This window comes from Suillus plorans (genome assembly GCF_016647745.1).
Source record: "Suillus plorans strain S12 chromosome Unknown HD556scaffold_79, whole genome shotgun sequence".
NCBI lineage: Eukaryota > Fungi > Basidiomycota > Agaricomycetes > Boletales > Suillaceae > Suillus > Suillus plorans.
Window position 1 is genome coordinate 99,901 of NW_024537463.1, and position 17,709 is coordinate 117,609.

The 17,709-nt window shown below is 47.1% G+C and overlaps 4 protein-coding genes across 4 annotated transcripts; all 4 read right to left on the minus strand.

The window, feature by feature from the left end:
• Nucleotides 1-1,300: 1,300 nt before the first annotated feature.
• Nucleotides 1,301-3,074, minus strand: HD556DRAFT_1448763 (S-adenosyl-L-methionine-dependent methyltransferase; the record flags this gene model as incomplete). Its single annotated transcript, XM_041307488.1, has 10 exons — nt 1,301-1,465; nt 1,514-1,575; nt 1,632-1,728; nt 1,782-1,886; nt 1,935-2,074; nt 2,126-2,186; nt 2,249-2,263; nt 2,314-2,537; nt 2,594-2,774; nt 2,832-3,074. 10 exons carry the CDS (start codon nt 3,072-3,074, stop codon nt 1,301-1,303), a joined length of 1,293 nt encoding a protein of 430 aa, XP_041154776.1.
• Nucleotides 3,075-9,052: 5,978 nt separating this feature from the next.
• HD556DRAFT_953795 (S-adenosyl-L-methionine-dependent methyltransferase) lies at nt 9,053-11,132 on the minus strand. The gene is made up of 11 exons (XM_041312115.1): nt 10,802-11,132; nt 10,573-10,753; nt 10,289-10,512; nt 10,224-10,238; nt 10,105-10,165; nt 9,913-10,052; nt 9,760-9,864; nt 9,610-9,700; nt 9,492-9,553; nt 9,319-9,434; nt 9,053-9,261 (listed from the first exon to the last, which is right to left on the minus strand). Exons 1-11 carry the CDS (start codon nt 11,042-11,044, stop codon nt 9,180-9,182), a joined length of 1,320 nt encoding a protein of 439 aa, XP_041154777.1. The 5' UTR covers nt 11,045-11,132; the 3' UTR covers nt 9,053-9,179.
• A 1,457-nt stretch (nt 11,133-12,589) lies between these two features.
• On the minus strand, nt 12,590-13,881 carry HD556DRAFT_953672 (uncharacterized protein). Its single transcript, XM_041312114.1, has 4 exons — nt 13,810-13,881; nt 13,280-13,748; nt 13,019-13,218; nt 12,590-12,953 (listed from the first exon to the last, which is right to left on the minus strand). The coding sequence occupies exons 2-4, from the start codon at nt 13,610-13,612 to the stop codon at nt 12,920-12,922; spliced, it is 567 nt and encodes a 188-aa protein (XP_041154778.1). The 5' UTR covers nt 13,613-13,748; nt 13,810-13,881; the 3' UTR covers nt 12,590-12,919.
• A 2,643-nt stretch (nt 13,882-16,524) lies between these two features.
• HD556DRAFT_1409204 (uncharacterized protein) lies at nt 16,525-17,690 on the minus strand. The gene is made up of 5 exons (XM_041304110.1): nt 17,498-17,690; nt 17,299-17,428; nt 17,108-17,240; nt 17,020-17,055; nt 16,525-16,964 (listed from the first exon to the last, which is right to left on the minus strand). The coding sequence occupies exons 1-5, from the start codon at nt 17,653-17,655 to the stop codon at nt 16,912-16,914; spliced, it is 510 nt and encodes a 169-aa protein (XP_041154779.1). The 5' UTR covers nt 17,656-17,690; the 3' UTR covers nt 16,525-16,911.
• Between the last annotated feature and the right edge of the window lie 19 nt (nt 17,691-17,709).

The following is a 17,709-nucleotide window of genomic DNA, read 5'->3' on the forward strand; positions in this document are numbered from 1 at the left end:
TTCGACAGCATCCTGTCATCTTGCACGCACTGATGCACGGCACAGCACGCGCGCCGTAAAAGCATCTCCTCATCACATTCTCTCGCATTCTCTCAAAGTCTTGGTCTCTGGCAGTCTCATTTGTCTCACTTCTCGTAGTTTCGTGGTCTCGCGGTGTGTTCTCTCCATACTGTTATTGAAAAAAAAAAAAAAAAAAAGATATTAGCCCTTTAGCGTTTCCTCTGGCTCGTATCGTTTGCTCTCGAAAACTCAAAACTCACTACTTAGCTCTTCTCTTTCTCTGCGAGGCCCCAAACGTTCGCGTCCATTCGATGTACTTGTATTCAGCGACTCTAACTGCAATAAAAATGTGACCGAGTCCCCCGAGCATAGAGCTGGGGGACTCCGCTTGCCCTAAACATGACCTCACACTCAAGCGTAGATTGATTCTATCAAGCTCGTACCGCATGTATTGACCATTGTCTCTTATCCTCATTCAATCCCATACGCTTCTACTCGTTTACTCTTGTCTGAACTCCGAACTGAGTGTTTCTACCCTTGGGTAGTTTCCACTTACCTTGCATTGCTGAAGAGTGAGTCAGAAGACCAGACCCTGCTCACGTTTGGCTCACTCTTCTATTGTACTTGATGCTGAAGTTGCAAGTCAATATGGGTTATTTTTAAGTACGGTTACCCTTAGTACTTACTCAAACATAAAGTATAGATCTTTTGCTCTTTTCTTATGCGCGGATTCTTGTTTCATGCTGCACCAGAGAAGAAAAACGTCTTTGGCTTGACGATCTCCCAAAGCATGTGTTCAAGTTGAAAATCCTCGAGCGTCTGCTACCTACAAATATCTGTTTGCCGGAACCAGTCGGCACAATATGATGTCGCAAACAGTTGAGAAAAAAAAAACACGGGATTGAACCACTTGCAGAGCTGCCTCTGGGCCTATTGCCAGCACTGAGTAGAGTAGAAAGTGCATTAGCACGTAGAGTCTCGGTATTGCAGACGAATTCTAGGACAAGATCACTATGGGTATTGTTTAGTAGACCACTAGTAGGGAAGCTTTCAATATCAGCTGTGAGGCCTGGCTTGGTCTTAATCGATCGCGATCAATACGTTGGAAGACTGTTGTCGTTGTCGTCTTGGTCAAATCATGAGATGATCAATTGGAGAGGGTAAAAGTACAATAACAGAAGATCACAGAATGTGTTCCGCATCAGTCCTGAGCGATTCTGAACTCCAAGAGCATCGTCCCTATAAGATCATACGTTTGGGTGAGCACTAGACCAGCACTGGCCCTGCAAATTATAACAAGTCAAACATCGTCAATGTATCCAGGCATGGAAGGAACTTGCCCAATGATCTTGAATTCCTTCAAGGTTCGCTCCTTGCCATTGAAAACAAACCACATGGTCATGTCCAAGTGGTGTGTTGTGTGACTACCGAAGTTCAGTAATGTAGGTTCGGGCGCCTTATGATCCTGAATGTATGATTACACCTTAGCCATCAAGCTACGCTCTAAACTTACCTCACTGGACTCGTTAGCTCCTACGTCAGGCCCTTCGAATGCGCGCGAGAGCACGCACTCATCTATCACATGATATTGAGTCTGAAGCAAACCTCATTTTGAAATGCAGCCGACTCACGAATCAACACTCGGCTGTTTGGTCCCATTGCTTTGCGAACATTACGGAGAATCACCCTCGACTCCTCGTCCGGCCAGTCATGAATGATGCTCCTTAACTTTATCGATTATTGAGCAGTCCGCATCGAATGGGAACAAATTTAGCACTTACGTAGTAAACATCCTTTCCGACGACAGGCGACTCCTCCAAGAAATTCAATGGCACGAACTCTACACGCCCATCGAGCAGTACCTCAGGAGCATTTGTCTCCCATGTCTGATCAAATATGAATATAACTTGTCTGCTATGGATGTCCGGACTCACGTTTCTTGACAGCTTTATAGTTTCTGGGAGATCCTGATTGGTTATTCTGAGATGAGGGAACATTTTCGCCAGAGGAATAGACATTGCTCCTATTCCAGATCCAATATCCACCACAGAGGATACATTGTCCCAAGGGTAATCTTATGGCCCGCTTCAGTCATGCTGCCGGTTAAAAAACGGTGATCACTCACAATGCAGCACCGCAGAAAAGTTCAGGATCTCGGAATAGCCCATCATGGCTTTGTGAAATATCTGTGTATAAGATTCCGTGAGCCGTCAGTCAGTCAGTCATGAGCTCATGGATCCGCACGCACATCGCGTGCCTCATCCTGTACAGTATGGTAAGACATGAAAGGCCGGTATGATGACTAAAACTCACGTTCATCTCCCAGAAGTTGTTATTTTTGACTTCCTTTCCGAGAGTAAATACTCGTGGGGCTCTTTCAACCTTGTCCGACCTTGCAAACTCTTGGTCGACCATAGTCTCATAGAGAACCGCAGCATATTTTGGGAACTCTCGCTGAGTTTTTATATAAAACCCGACGTTATTTGTTGCCTTGAGCACGAGGGAGATTCGTGTGTTTGCGAATACGTCTCGCTTAACTATGGAACACGAAAGGCTTCAGAGAATTATTAACTGACAGTATTATGCATATTACCTTCTTTGAAGCAACCCCTGAGGGTCAAAACGCGCAACACGCGTGCGATCTTGGTCTTATCGAGGTCGACTGCGTTAGCCAATACATCCACACTAAGACCTTCCGGGTGTTTGTCCAAGACGTCTGCAATACGTGATTGCACAGCGACGTCTATGCATGCCCAATTATAATTATGAACAAACTAGGAAGATGAGCAACAAGGCATACACTGGCAGGGCCATCTATAATCGGCACTTACGTTATGCACCGTGCGTTGGGGGGAAGCCAGTATTGTGTTCAATTGCTCACATGCACCTTCGAGCAGCCTAATTGCCTTTCCGAGGGCAAGTGTATCTGTCGCAAAGTCGAGGGGGTGGAAGGTGCCTGCATCGACACCAGGGACTCCATGTCCAGTGTTCTTGTATTCCGCCATTGCTTTGCGTGCGGAGGAGTTGATGATTTCCAAGAGGGCTTCAACCTTGAGTTCATTTGGCTCCGTCATTTTTGGGAGTGTGTGATTCCTCACCAGCCGTTTAGGTTTTATATTCCTTGACCAGATATCATCTAGCTGGATTCTGCGGCAAAGACATTCAACATTGGGTAGGTGGAAAAAGATCGAAGCTAAACATAGTCTGACTACTCACAAAACCTAACTTCTGACTCGGATGATACTGGTTGTTACTCGCGTAACGGTATCAGATCGGTAAGACTCGTAAGAGCACACGTCACGTCTAACCTAAACGACATCCGTGTTACTTGAAGCAAGTAGATAGGCCAAGGTTCAGGTAAGCTTATAAGTATCATGCTTACATTTGCAGCGTGCATACTATATTCAGCGAGAGGATGTCATCCACCCTGTGAGGTGTATGTCCGTGTGCATCAGTCACTGCCACTCACTGGTCAGCTACCCAAAAACACCACACTGACCTATAGCTTATGCGGTTCAATTTACTATGACTTATTTGGAAGTCCGACATGATTTGCTCAAATTCTCCATCACGCTGCTTGGCAATAGCAAAAATGTACTAAAAGGCTGTCCAAGGCGATGGAACTAGTAGGCCCGTCAGTAAACGTGAGCTCGAACAAATTTTGTGAGCGCTCACGAAACCCTCGTGTGGATATCCTTTTGGTTAGCTCAGGCCAGCGTCCGTCGTCTTTGGTCAACAGCGTTGCAGCTATCTTCATATTGATGAACCAGAATTCAAAAATTCACTTTGCTACGTTTGCCTATTGTTGGAACAACATAATGCAAGCTATAGTACTTTTGTAAGCCGTACGATCATACGTCAACTTAGCTTGTGCGACTTACGCGGCGTGTTACTATTGTAGTGACGAGACCTTGGGGATCACACTGAAGAAGCCTTTGCCGTGCAAGATGCTACGACGTCGTCAAAGGTAAGCCATGCTTGTACTATGGTCTTCGACGTATGCTGCGCGTGGACATGGTTTATGTCGACGGTCTCCGTGTATGATGACGACGGTCGGCAGTCGTTGCACTAATACTCAGCAAGTCACGATAATGACATGCAAAAGAAGCTAGCGTGAATGTGAGCGCCTCTGTGTGATGTCACTCCAACAATAAACAAAAGCGGCTAGGTGATTTTTTGAAATGCTGGTCCACCAATATGAAGGTAGCTGTAAACCTGACACCATTTTAAAGAGATCCGACGCCACCTGCATTCTCAAAGAAGCTGGCTTTGAAGACCTACTGTTCATTCATCATGCGGGTTCAGGTATTACCGCATGCTCTTCAAACCATACTAACTTGAATCTCCCACTCACAGGTCCCAACTTGAAAGTCGTTAAGAGATGTACCTGACGTATTCTTTATCCTGTCCGACCATCTTAGTAAGATCCGCTACCAAACGGTCCACCTATTCAAGCCAGTCGAATGCCTCCAGGTTTTTTCGATGGCGCCCAGGTGAGTCGTCTACCTTTCTTGACCTACTCTTTTTTCTGACCTCTCAGTCCTGTACAGCGCGTGGTACCCATACTCTTGCACATCCATCCCGAGCGAATGTCCGATTCCGTGAGGGAAAATGGCTGAATTGATTCCAGAGCGCCTCGTCTTTTGAAGTTCTGCAGAATCCGAGGTCGAGGAACCCTTCCCGGGAATGTGATGACAGAGCAGTTGGATGGTGTCCTAGTGGATAATGGGTTTGAGTTTTCATCGATTTTTATGCAAAAATGTTACATGACGATGCAAAAGACGCATATGAAGCTTACCTTTGCATCTCCAACACAACAGAGTATAATGTTTTCCTCGAAAAAATTTCCATCGTTTCCAACAAGTATCGTGTGTGTAACTTGAAAAATTCAGACCTGTATGGCATTCAGTCGTTACAACTCACTGTCCGTGGAATCCACTTAATGGAAGGCTGAGTGGTCTGCACAAAGGCCGGAAAATAAGCTGTTATTACTGATCTACTTGTTAAATTTGAGTTCTTGAAGAGCATCAGTAGAACGGTGTACCCGAGCAGTCATAGCGGTAGGCGATGACGCCCCAAACACCCGATTGATCTGGATGATTTTGATTCTCTACCTCGTTGGGATAGAAAAGGTTGAATGTGTTTGATTGAATTCTAGAGGATGATTAATATCAGTGCACTCGTTATCTCGAGGCACACACAAGAGTCATAGTGTATATATAAATTTCCAAATGCGCCAGACCTTAGGTTTCTTCCCTAGGCCGTAGGAGACAAAATAAAAGGAATCAAGGTTGGAGAAATGATTCTATTACTGCCTATAGACGAGCGTACGACGTCTAATTCTGTTGGGACGAAAGGAGACATTCAATTATTGCAAAAAGCTGAGGATATCTAAGTTAGACTGGCATTCTAAGTGCTGACGCGGCATGGACGGTGTTTGACGCGGTATAGGTAGGTGTGAAAATTAGCATTAGTACGGAAGCTGCGAAGATGTTGGGGAGAACTTGTCGTGGTGTAGGCTGTGCTTAACCCAGCCTGAGTGGGTTTGATATGGCACGGTTGGTGCTTGACATGGTAGTGCAGAGGCTGCATCGGAATGACTTGACAAGATGAGTTCGAGGCTTGACACTGTCTGAAACTCAACATCAGATCACTATTAGAGGCAATGAAAGACAGATACAAGATGCACATTACTAATTGATACGTTTCGAGCCTCACAATCGATCTCCAGGTCGAGCGGAGCACGACCCACCAGACCACGAAGACATGCTTGAATGTCGCCATTGTAGGTACAAACTCGCCCATGGCAACACCGCGCACGAGTTTGGGACTGCGAGAAATGAGCCCCACTTGGTGAACTGTTGTATCTTCAAAGACATGCGTACATCACTGCACTATATTGTCATGATATCCATAGTAACCACGCGCAGAGTATGTAACAAAGCGGGTTAGCAAATAGAGGTGGATATGCGTTTAGTACTCCTCATCCTGTTCCTCTTCGCCTTCCTCTTATTCTGATTCCACATCTTGGGTAGACTTAATGATAGTAGTTGCGATACGGTCACAATTCTGCTGACCAGTCGAAATTCCAAGAAGACCTTGCAGATTTCGGAATACGACATCTAGTAACGGCATTTTCAGTAGCATCAGGTTCGAAATAAGCTTCTATGTAGAAACATATGAGATGGAAAGAGCCAAATTTCTCTCCGCCACCGAAGTAGTCCATGAGATGTGGGAAGATACATCTGGCGCTAGTTACAGACCTGAGCGCTTAGTCTACACAGCAATTAAGCCGTGAAGCGGACACAGGATGACATATTGAACGGACCTTAAAATACGCTTGAACAAGCAGTGCGAACTTCCTCAACTTCAATCCAAATGTCCACTGTTGGCTGGTGATTTGAACACTCTGGACAGTGCTCCTCGTCAATGATACTCTAGGGTCTTCTGCAACATATCGACCTGCTTACCAGCGACTTCGAATACTCACTCAGATCTCTGTGCATTTTCCAACACGCAACATACACAGTGCCGAAGTCGAAGGACCGGATTCCTATAAGCAGGTTGTCTGGTGAGCGATGGCTTGTGCATTTATATTAGCGAGAGCTGAAGTTAAAGAAGATAGAGAGGTCGAATCACCAGGAATATCTACGGTTGTCAGAAAACTCGTTTTGATTCAAAGATCCTGGCAGGCTTCTCTCGCGTAGATCCGCTATACCCGAGACGTCCCTCGCGCCGACCATGTCTTTCCCGAGGAATATGAAGCAAAAGACGCCAGCAGTCACGCCCCGTCAGACGATACGAGGCCATACCGAAAATATAGAAGGTATTGTGCACCTGCCCGGGGGACGACGGATCATAACATGTTCGTATGATGGCTCACTGCGACTATGGGACTTGGAGAGCGGCGCACAGATAGGCGAGGCCTGGCGAGATGAGGAGGATGAGGGAGAAAGGATGCACAGCATAGCATTGTCTCCAAACGGCAAGATTATTGTCAGCGGAAGTGGGAAAGTGATGCGGGATGGGAAAGTGAAGTTGTGGGATGTCGAGACGGGAAAGGTGGTCGCAAAATGGACAGGGCACACCAACTGTGTGATGTCAGTGTGTTGGAGTGCGGATGGTAAGCGAGTGCTGAGCGGATCCTTGGACGAGACAGCAAGAGTCTGGTATGTCAAGACCGAAAAAACAATCCTGACAATCAAAACCGGGCACCGTATGCGGGCGGTAATCTACTCACCGGATCACACACAAATTGGGACAGGAGGATTCAACGAATGTGAAGTCAAGATCTGGGATGCAAAAACGGGGGAACTGCTCGCCACACTCAAACATGATTCGACAGTTGGGAGCTTGGCATGGACGTCGGACGGAAATAAACTTATCTCCGGTTCATCACATGACCAAATTAGGATATACGACACAGCCACTTGGCAGCAAATCGATTTGGAGGGTCACGCAATCTCAGGCTGGGTCACAGCCATTACCTTGTTTCAGAACGACCGCCTCCTTGTGAGTGCATCATGGGATAAAACAGCGCGTCTATGGAATCTCGGCACAAACCTCCAAGTCGGTCCACCCCTCCAACACGAAGATCGATTGGAATGCGCTGTCCTTTCCGCTGACGGAAAAGTCCTGGTCACCGGTTGCCGGGACGGAAATGCATATGTATGGGACATTCACGCCATCCTCAAAGAAGCTGGCCTCGAGGACCTACTATCCATTTCTCATGTGAGTCCAGATACATCGTGCTTTTCGCATCACACTAATCTCTCACTTGCAGGTCCCAACTCAAAAGTCGTTAACGGACGTACGTGACGTATTTCTTTACTCTGTCCAACCATTTCAAGATTGAATCCTAGACTGATACCACCAGACGTCCACCTATTCAGGCCCGTCGAATACCACCAGGTTTTTTTGATGACACCCAAGTGAGTCCTCTACCTTTTTTGACCAGCTCTTTTTCTGATCTCTCTCAGTTCTCTACAGTACGTGGTACCCGTACTCTCTCTCCTGCGCACAATCCTCGCAGTCCTCGCCCATCCTTGTCTGCCATTCCACATGCTCTTCTCGAACAACTTTCGTCATTCTTCCACCCCTCTCACTCCAATGCCGATGAAGAAACCGAACTCCGGCAACGCCCAAGGCGCTCCATCTTCTCTCGCGGTCCTCGTATCGTCGAAGTTGCTACAGTACAGGACAAGAAGGTATTTCGTTCTCCTCGTTCATTTCCTATCGCCGTGGTTCAATGATTTCTGTTCAGGCATTGTATGTTGCTCCGCGGCCGCGGCCGCAGCAGCAAATGCAGTTGCATGGCCAGGGCTCGTCGTCGCAATCTCAGCCCACCACCACACCTGCTCAAGGTACTAGCAATGCCGCATCAAGTGCAGCAACCCCGCAGTCACCACCCATCCCATTGTGGGCTCGTTTCGTACTGTTTATCTGTTGCACATCTCCACCGCACGCCAATGGTCATTAATACAGGAGAAGCATATGCACAGTCATTCTATCCTTCACATCTCCCGTCAATCCCCTTTCCTCGCCGTGAGACTCGTGCAATACACCGAAGTTATGCTAATCGTCGCGAGAGCACCATTATACTCAGAAGATAAACTTAACTTCTAGGATCAGCTCAGGTTCCTCCCATCTATAGACTTTCGCAACACCACTCATCAGCTACTATGTAGTCTTTCAGTTGATGTTTGCACATTTCAACCTCGGACAACTGTCTGATATCCATGCACATATATATACTAGTATTTCGCAGAAGGCCACTCAGAGCAAGCCTCGATATCAACAAAATTAGTCAAGCAACAGGCATCGTGCCGCAGATTCGTGAGTGTAACTTGAAAAGTTCAGACCTGTCTGGCACTTGGTCGCTGCGGCACAGTGTCCGCAGAGTTTTCCTAGTGCGTGTGCTGGCTGAGTGATCTGCAGAGACCCGAAGATCAGCTATTATATTACCCGTTCTATCTGTCAATTTCGAGTCCTCAAGGACCATCAGTCGAACGGCACACCTGAGCGGTCTTAGCGGCGGGCAATGACATTCACAACAGTTGATTTTTGATTCCCTATCTACCTCATCGGGATAGATTCGTTGTCGTTTTGATGAAATCATGGAACGATTGATTGGGGAGGGCAAAAGTACAATAACAGAAGATCACAAAATATGTTCCGCATCAGTCCTGAGCGATTCTGAACTCCAAGAGCATCGTCCCTACAAGATCATACGTTTGGGTGAGCACCAGACCAGCACTGGCCCTGCAAATTATAACAAATCAAACATCGTCAATGTATCCAGGCATGGAAGGAACTTGCCCAATGTCCTTGAATTCCTTCAAGGTTCGCTCCTTTCCATTGAAAAGAAACCACATGGTCATGTCCAAGTGGTGTGTTGTGTGACTACCGAAGTTCAGTAATGTAGGTTCGGGCGCCTTATGATCCTGGATGTATGATGACACCTTAACCATCAAGCTGAACTCTAAACTTACCTCACTAGACTCGTTAGCCCCTACGTCAGGCTCTTCGAATGCGCGCGAGAGCACGCAGTCATCTATCACACGATATTAATTCTGGAGCAAACCACGCTTTAAAATGCAGCCGACTCACGGATCAACAGTCGGCTGTTTGGTCCCATTGCTTTACGAATATTATGGAGAATCACCCTTGACTCCTCGTCCGGCCAGTCATGAGTGATGCTCTTCAGCTTGGGCCATTGATGAGCAGTCCGCGTTGAATAAGAACAAACTTAGCACTTACGTAGTAAACATCCTTTCCGACGACGGGCGACTCCTTCAAGAAATTCAGTGGCACGAACTCTACACGCCCGTCGAGCAGCAACTCAGGAGAATTCGTCTCGCATGTCTGATCAAATATAAATTTAACTTGTCTGCTGTGGATGTCCGGACTCACATTTATTGACAGCTTTATAGTTTCTGGGAGTTCTTGACTGGTTATTCTGAGATGAGGGAACATTTTCGCCAGAGAAATAGACATTGCTCCGATTCCAGATCCAATATCCACCACAGAGGATACATTGTCCCAAGGGTAATCTTATGGCCCGCTTCAGTCATGCTGATGGTTGAAAAAATGGTGATCACTCACGATGCAGCACCGCAGACGCGGCCTGCACCTCAGAATAGCCCATCATGGCTTTGTGAAATATCTGTTCATAAGATTTTGTGAGCCGTCAGTCAGTCATGAGCTGATGGATCCGCACGCACATCGCGTGCCTCATCCTGTGAAATATGGTAAGGCATGAAAGGTCGGTATGATGACTGAAACTCACGTCCATCTCCCAGAAGCTGTTGTTTTTGCCTTCCTTTCCGAGAACAAATGCTCGTGGGGTTCTTTCAACCTTGTCCGACCTTGCAAACTCTTGGTCGACCATAGTCTCATAGAGAACCGCAGCATATTTTGGGAGTTCTCGCTCAAATTTTATCAAAAACCCGACGTTATTTGTTGCCTTGAGCACGAGGGAGAGTCGTGTGTTTGCGAATACGTCTCGCTTGACTATGGAGCACCAAAGGCCTCAGAGAGAGAATTATCAATGGACAGTATGATTCATATTACCTTCTTTGAAGCAACCCCTGAGGGCCAGAACGCGCAACACGCGTGCGACCTTGGTCTTATCGAGGTTGACAGCGTCAGCCAACACATCCACGCTAAGACCTTCCGGGTGTTTGTCCAAGACGTCTGCAATACGTGATTGCACAGCGACGTCTATGCATGCCCAATTGTAATTATTAACAAACTAAGAAGATGAGCAAAAGGCATACGGCCATCTATAATCAGCACGTACATTATATGCCGTGTGTTGGGGGGGAGCCAGTATTGTGTTCAATTGCTCGCATGCACCTTCGAGCAGCCTGATTGCCTTTCTGAGGGCAAGTGTATCTGTCGCGAGATCGAGGGGGTGGAAGGTGCCTGCATCGACACCAGGGACTCCATGACCAGTGTTCTTGTATTCTGCCATTGCTTTGCGTGCAGAGGAGCTGATGATATCCAAGAGGGCTTCAACCTTGAGTTCATTTGGCTCCGTCATTTTTGGGAGTGTGCGTGATTCCTCATCAGCCGTTCAGGTTTTATATATTCCTGGATCAAATATCATCTAACTGCTTTTCTGCGGCAAAGACATTCAACAGTGGGAAGATCAAAGCTAAACCTATGTAGTCTGACCTGACTTACTTTTGACTCGGTTGTTACAGCATCAGATTGACGTCATCCGGGGGTAGATAAGCCAAGGTTCAAACGTTTCAGGTTACCATCAGGTATGATGCTGGCATTCGCCGCGTTGTAGTAGGGGATCCCGGGGGTAGCAGCGGAGCAAAGCAGTGTGCCCTTCAGGTTTTGTTGTAGCGTAGTGCTCTTCACCAGTACTTCTTGCCTTGCTCGCGATACAGAGGTACACAGTCGCGGATACACCGCTGCAGCGTGCATACTATAATATTAATCAGCAAGAGGATATGCATCAGGTGTACGTCCGTGTCATCGGTCAAAAACACAACACTGACTACGGTGACTGACCTATACTTAGCTTATGGTGGTTTGATTTTTTGGAAATCCGACGCGATCGTCTCACGCTGCTGCGAATAGCAAAAATGTACCAAAGGTAAATATTTTTTGATAGTAACCTGCGCGGGGCGTTATAAATGTAGTGATGGGACCTTGGGCCGAATCCCTCGCGCGCCGGGCAAGATGCTTCGATATCGTCAAAGGTAAGCCGTACTTGTACTCTAGTATTGCCTTCGACGTATGCTGCGCGTGGACAACCTACTGCCGTTTCGCCAGCATCTGGTTTATGTCGACGGTCTCCGTGCATGATGATGACGGTCGACAGTCGTTGTACTAATACTCTGCAAGTCACGATAATGACTTGCAAAATAAGCTAGCATGTGCATGAGTATGAGCGCCTCTGTTTGATGTCGCTCCAAGCCTCCAACCATAAACAAAAGCGGCTAGGTGAATTTTTGAAATAAATTAATTCTGATCCATCGATATGAAGATAGCTGCAGCTGTAAACCTGACACCATTATAAAGACACTACCTGCATTCTCAAAGAAGCTGGCCTCGAAGCTCGAAGACCTACCTACTATGTATTCCATGTGGGTCCTTGAAGTATTACTGCATGCTCTTCAAACCAAGCTAATTTGAATCATCCACTCCCAGGTCCCAACTCAAAAGTCGTTAAAGAATGTAAATGGCGTATTTCTTTATCCTTGTAAGATCCGCTACCAGACGTCCAACTATTCAAGCCCATCGAATACCACCAGGTTTTTTTTCGATGGCACCCAGGTGAGTTGTCTACCTTTCTTGACCTGCTCTTTTTTCTGACCTCTCAGTCCTCTACAGCGCGTGGTACCCATACTCGTGCACATACGTCCCGAGCGAATCTCCGATTCCGTGAGGGAAAAGGGCTGAGCTTATTCCAGAGCGCCTCGTCTTTTGAGTTTTCGCAGAATCCGAGGTCAAGGAAGCCTTGCGTAAGAATCTGATGAAAGAGCAGCTGGATGGTTTGACCTTCAGTCGATGTAACGCGGAATTCACTTAATGCATGTGAAGGCTGAGTGGTCTGGACAAAGGCCAGAAAATAAGCTGTTATTACTGATCTACTTGTTAAAATTTGAGTTCTCGAAGAGCATCAGTAGAACAGTGTACCCGAGCAGTCATAGCGGTAGGCGATGATCGATGACGCCCCAAACACGCCGGTTGGTCTGGATGATTTTGATTCCCTAGTTGGGATGGAAAAGGTTGAATATATGTTTGATCGAATCCTAGAGGATGGTTAATATGAGCGCACACGGTATCTCAAAGCATGCACAAAAGTCATAGTATATATATATTCAAATGTGCCAGACCTTTTCTTCTCTAGGCCGTAAGAGACAAAATAAAAGGAATCAAGGTTGGAGAAATGATTCTATTACTGCCTACGGACGAGCGTACGACGTCTAATTCTGTTGGGACGAAAGGAGACATTCAATTATCAACAAAAAATTGAAGATATCCAAGTTAGGCTGACATTCGAAGTGCTGATGCGGTATAGGTAGGTGTAGAAGTTAGCATTAGTACATAAGCTGCGAAGATGTGGGGAGAACTTGTCGTGGTGTAGGCGGTGCTTAACCCAGCCTGAGTGGGTTTGATATGGTACGGTTGGTGCTTGACATGGTAGCGCAGAGGTTGCATCGGACTGACTTGACGAGGTGAGGTCGAGGCTTGGCACTGCCTGAAACCCAACATCAGATCACTATTAGAGGCGTTGCAAGACAGATATAAGATGCACATTACTAATTGATGCATTTAGAGCCTCAAAATCGATCTCGAGGTCGAGCGGAGCACTAACATCTTGGGTAGACTTAATGATAGTAGTTGCGATACGGTCAGATTCTGCTGACCAGTCGAAATTCCAAGAAGATCTTGCAGATTTAGAAATACGACATCTAGTAACCTCATGTTTAGCAGCATCGGGTTCGAAACAGGCTTCTAGAAACATGTGAGCCAAATTTCTATCCGCCACCAAAGTAATCCATGAGATGTGGGAAGATGTACCTGGCGGTGCCATAGTTGCAGATCTGAGCGCATCGTCTACATAGCAATTAAGCTGTGAAACGCGCATCGTCTACACAGCAATTAAGCTGTGAAACAGACACAGGATGACATATTGAACGTAACTTAGAATACGCTCGAACAAGCAGTGCCAACTTCCTCAGCTTCAATCCTAACACCCACTGTTGTCTGGTAATTTGAACACTCTAAACGGTGCTCCTCGTCAGTGATACTTTAGGGTCTTCTGCAACATATCCACCTGCTTACCAGTGACTTTGGATAATCACTAAGATCTCTGTGCATTGTCCAATACACAACTCTTATATACACAGTGCGGCCGAAGTTGGAGGACCGGATTCCTATAAGCAGGGTGTCTGGTGAGCGATGGCTTGTGCGTTTATATCAGCAAGAGCGAAAGTTAAAGAAGATAAATAGGTCAACTCATAAGTAATATATGTGGTTGTCAGAAACCTCGTTTTGATTCCAAGATCCTGGCGGGCTTATCTCACATAGATCGGCTATACTCAAGACGTCCCTCGCGCCGACCATGTCTTTCCCGACGAATAGTAAGCAAAAGACGCCAGCAGTCACGCCCCACCAGACGATGCGAGGCCATACCCAAAATGTACAAGGTGTTGTGCACCTGCCCGGGGGACGACGGATCACGACATGTTCGTGGGATGGCTCACTTCGACTATGGGACTTGGAGAGCGGCGAACAGATAGGCGAGGACTGGCGAGATGAGGAGGATGAGGAAGCAAAGGTGTACAGGATGGCATTGTCTCCAAACGGTAAGACTATTGTTAGCGGAAGTTCTGATGGGCAAATGAAGTTGTGGGATGTCGAGACGGGAAAGGTGGTCGCAAAATGGACAGGGCATACCAACAATGTGACATCAGTGTGTTGGAGTGCGGATGGTAAGCGAGTGCTGAGCGGATCCTGGGACGGGACAGCAAGAGTCTGGGATGTTAAGACCAGAAAAACAATCCTGACAATCAAGACCGGGCATCAATATGTGTACACGGCGATATACTCGCCCGATCACACACAAATTGGGACAGGAGGATACAAAGAAAATGCAGTCAAAATCTGGGATGCACAGACGGGGGAACTGCTCGCCACACACAAACAAGAACGGACAGTTCTCAGCAGTTTGACCTGGACGTCAGATGGAAAGAAACTTATCTCCGCGGGATACGACCTGATTAGGATATATGACACAACCACTGGGCAGCAGATCGCCACTCTGGAGGGTCACACAAGCTGGATCAACGCCATCACCTTGTTTCAGAACGTTAACTGCCTCCTTGTGAGTGCATCAAACGACAAAACAGTGCGTCTATGGAATCTCGACACAAACCTCCAAGTCGGTCCACCCATCCAGCACGAAAATTCCGTACACGACGCAGCCCTTTCTGCTGATGGAAAAGTGCTGGTCACCTGTAGCAACAAAAATGCATACATATGGGACATTCACGCCATCCTCAAAGACGCTGGCTTTCATGTGAGTCCAGATACCTCGCACTCTTCAACCCACACTAATCTCTCACTTGCAGGTCCCAACTCAAAAGTCGTTAAAGGACGTACGTGACGTATCTCTTTACCAGGTGTCCAACAATCTTAAGATCGAATCCTAGACTGATGCCACCAGACGTCCACCTATTGAGGCCCGTCGAATACCCCCAGGTTTTTTTGATGACACCCAAGTGAGTCCTCTACCTTTTTTGACCAGCTCTTTTTCTGACCTCTCTCAGTCTTCTACAGCACGTGGTACCCATACTCTCTCTCCTGTGCACAATCCTCGCAATTCTCGCTCATCCTTGTCTGCCATTCCACGTGCTCTTCTCGCACGACTTTCGTCATTCTTCCACCCCTCTCACCCTAATGCTGATGGAGAAACCGAACTCCGGGAACACCCAAGGCGCTCCATCTTCTCTCGCGGTCCTCGTATCGTCGAAGTTGCTACAGTACAGGACAGAAAGGTATTTCTTTCTCCTCGTCCATTTCCTATCGCCGTGGTTCAACGATTTCTGTTCAGGCATTGTATGTTGCTCCGCGACCGCGGCCACAGCAGCAAAGGCGGTTGCATGTCCAGGCCTCGTCGTCTCAATCTCAGCCTACCGCGACCTCTACCTCCAACACACCTGCTCAAGGTACTAGCACTGCCGCACCAAGTGCAACAATCACGCAGTCACCACCCATTCCATTGTGGGCTCGTTTCGTGCTGTTTCTCTGTTGCGCATCTCCCCCGCACGCCAATGGTCATTAATACAGGAGCAGCATATGTATAGTCATTTATCCTTCACATCTTCCGTCAATCTTGTTTCCTCGTCGTGAGACTCATGCAATCATGTTAACAGTCACGATAAAAACATCATACTCATTCCCGAGCTTACAGTCCCGGCGTGTGACAGGTATGCAGAGCAGCAGCACGTGAATATAACACGAAGGATGGAGCTATCACTTTTTGGGTGATCCTGTCGTTGCGAAACCATTTCCTCGGATGTTGAGCTTCGCAATGGTACGTTTGAAAGCATCAGCATCTTGTTCCAACATTTTCGTCAGCGGTAGACCCAATGAATGCAACAATCTAATTGAAATATACCTCGACATATATGTGATCTTGATTCTTGTCAAGTCCATAAGCGCTCGCACCACTCTCTAAGAACAACTAAGACCAAATGTGCATGGAACCCTTTGATAGTCTCGTTGAAACGCATATTCTCACAATATTTCTAGTGTCGTGGCATCTATCATGCTGTGAACAGAGGCCACTCCTTTGACTTGTGATATGCGGTCTGACACGAATCTCTTGTATTCTCCAGGCCGCTGCACCAGTAAAAATGCGCTGAAGGACTGATCAGACACATCACAACGTTTGCTCGATGATTCCGAATGAACCGGCCCCTGTACTCCAGGATTGCGAGGAATGAAAATGAGCCGTGAGGCTATGGTCCACCCAGTCCGTTATTGAAGCAGTAACGTTTGCAAAGCTTAGAGTCCCGACGGGTGACAGTTACCCCTGTGTAGCAGGGGACGGATGATGTATTGGAGGCGAAGTGCAGAATGAAGGGTGTCGTTGTACTGCATATGTAGTGAACTACCACTTGGTGAACGCAAATTGGATACCGGTTGTGCCAGGAAAAGGACGAAGACCTTATCATCATAACGTAGTTCCCTCTGTCTCGTTCTGTCTCGAACTTCAGAACAATGAGTTAAACATTAGAGGGAACCAGGTATGCTCCTAGCTGTGACTTTCATCATGTGAAAATCGCACAGAGCCATGATATTGACGTCTATGTCCATCAAGATAATTTCAAACCGTTGTTAGAATGAGGTTTCCAAGGAGTTCTATAGGTATGAGATACTCTATATACGAACAGACGTGGAGTCTTTCTTGGCTAACGAATGCAAATCTTGTTCTGTTCCAAATTTTTTGTCAGTGGTAGACATCAAATGAATACAATAACGACTGACGCATGCCCCACACATGTGATCTCAGATCGAGGAATTCTTGTGCAAAGTCTGTAAGCTCATCCGCTACTGTCTAAGCGCAACAACGTACCAATGTGCAATCCATCATACACTTTCTTAAGCTCTGCACGAACCCTTGATAGGTCGTCTTTACTTGCGGAACTCTGAGCAAGCGCCTTCAAGTCCTTTTCCACCGCTTCGATACGACGAACATGTGCAGTCACCTGCAGAAATCACAGATAACATAAACCGAATGCTTCACATAAGCACGAAATCTCAAACCTTCTCCGTGCTCGCCTGTAGCTCCTCCACGCTGGCCTGCAGCGCCGCAGAAGCGAGTTTATACTCGTCTAAAAGATGGTACGCAGCAAACGCAGAAGCTAGTGAGAATCCAAACAGAAACCCGATTATTCTGCGCCAGCAACAAGAAGCAAGAGTGAGATCATATGGCAAGGCGCGTGCAATATTCAATATTGCTTACCCTCCCCGAAAGCCTCCGACCGGTCTCTTCTGCGGCTGCACAGATCCTAGGTTGGGTGAAGTGGATGCCTCTTCCCGTAGCACTCTAGTCGTCGATAGAAACCGTGCACCTGAGCGCTGAGCAAATTTTGGGGTAAGAGCCAGACAACGCGAGGCCATGGTGGTGAGAGGAAGGATGTTGTTCGGCGTTAGCCGGTCAAGGTCGCGTTTGTG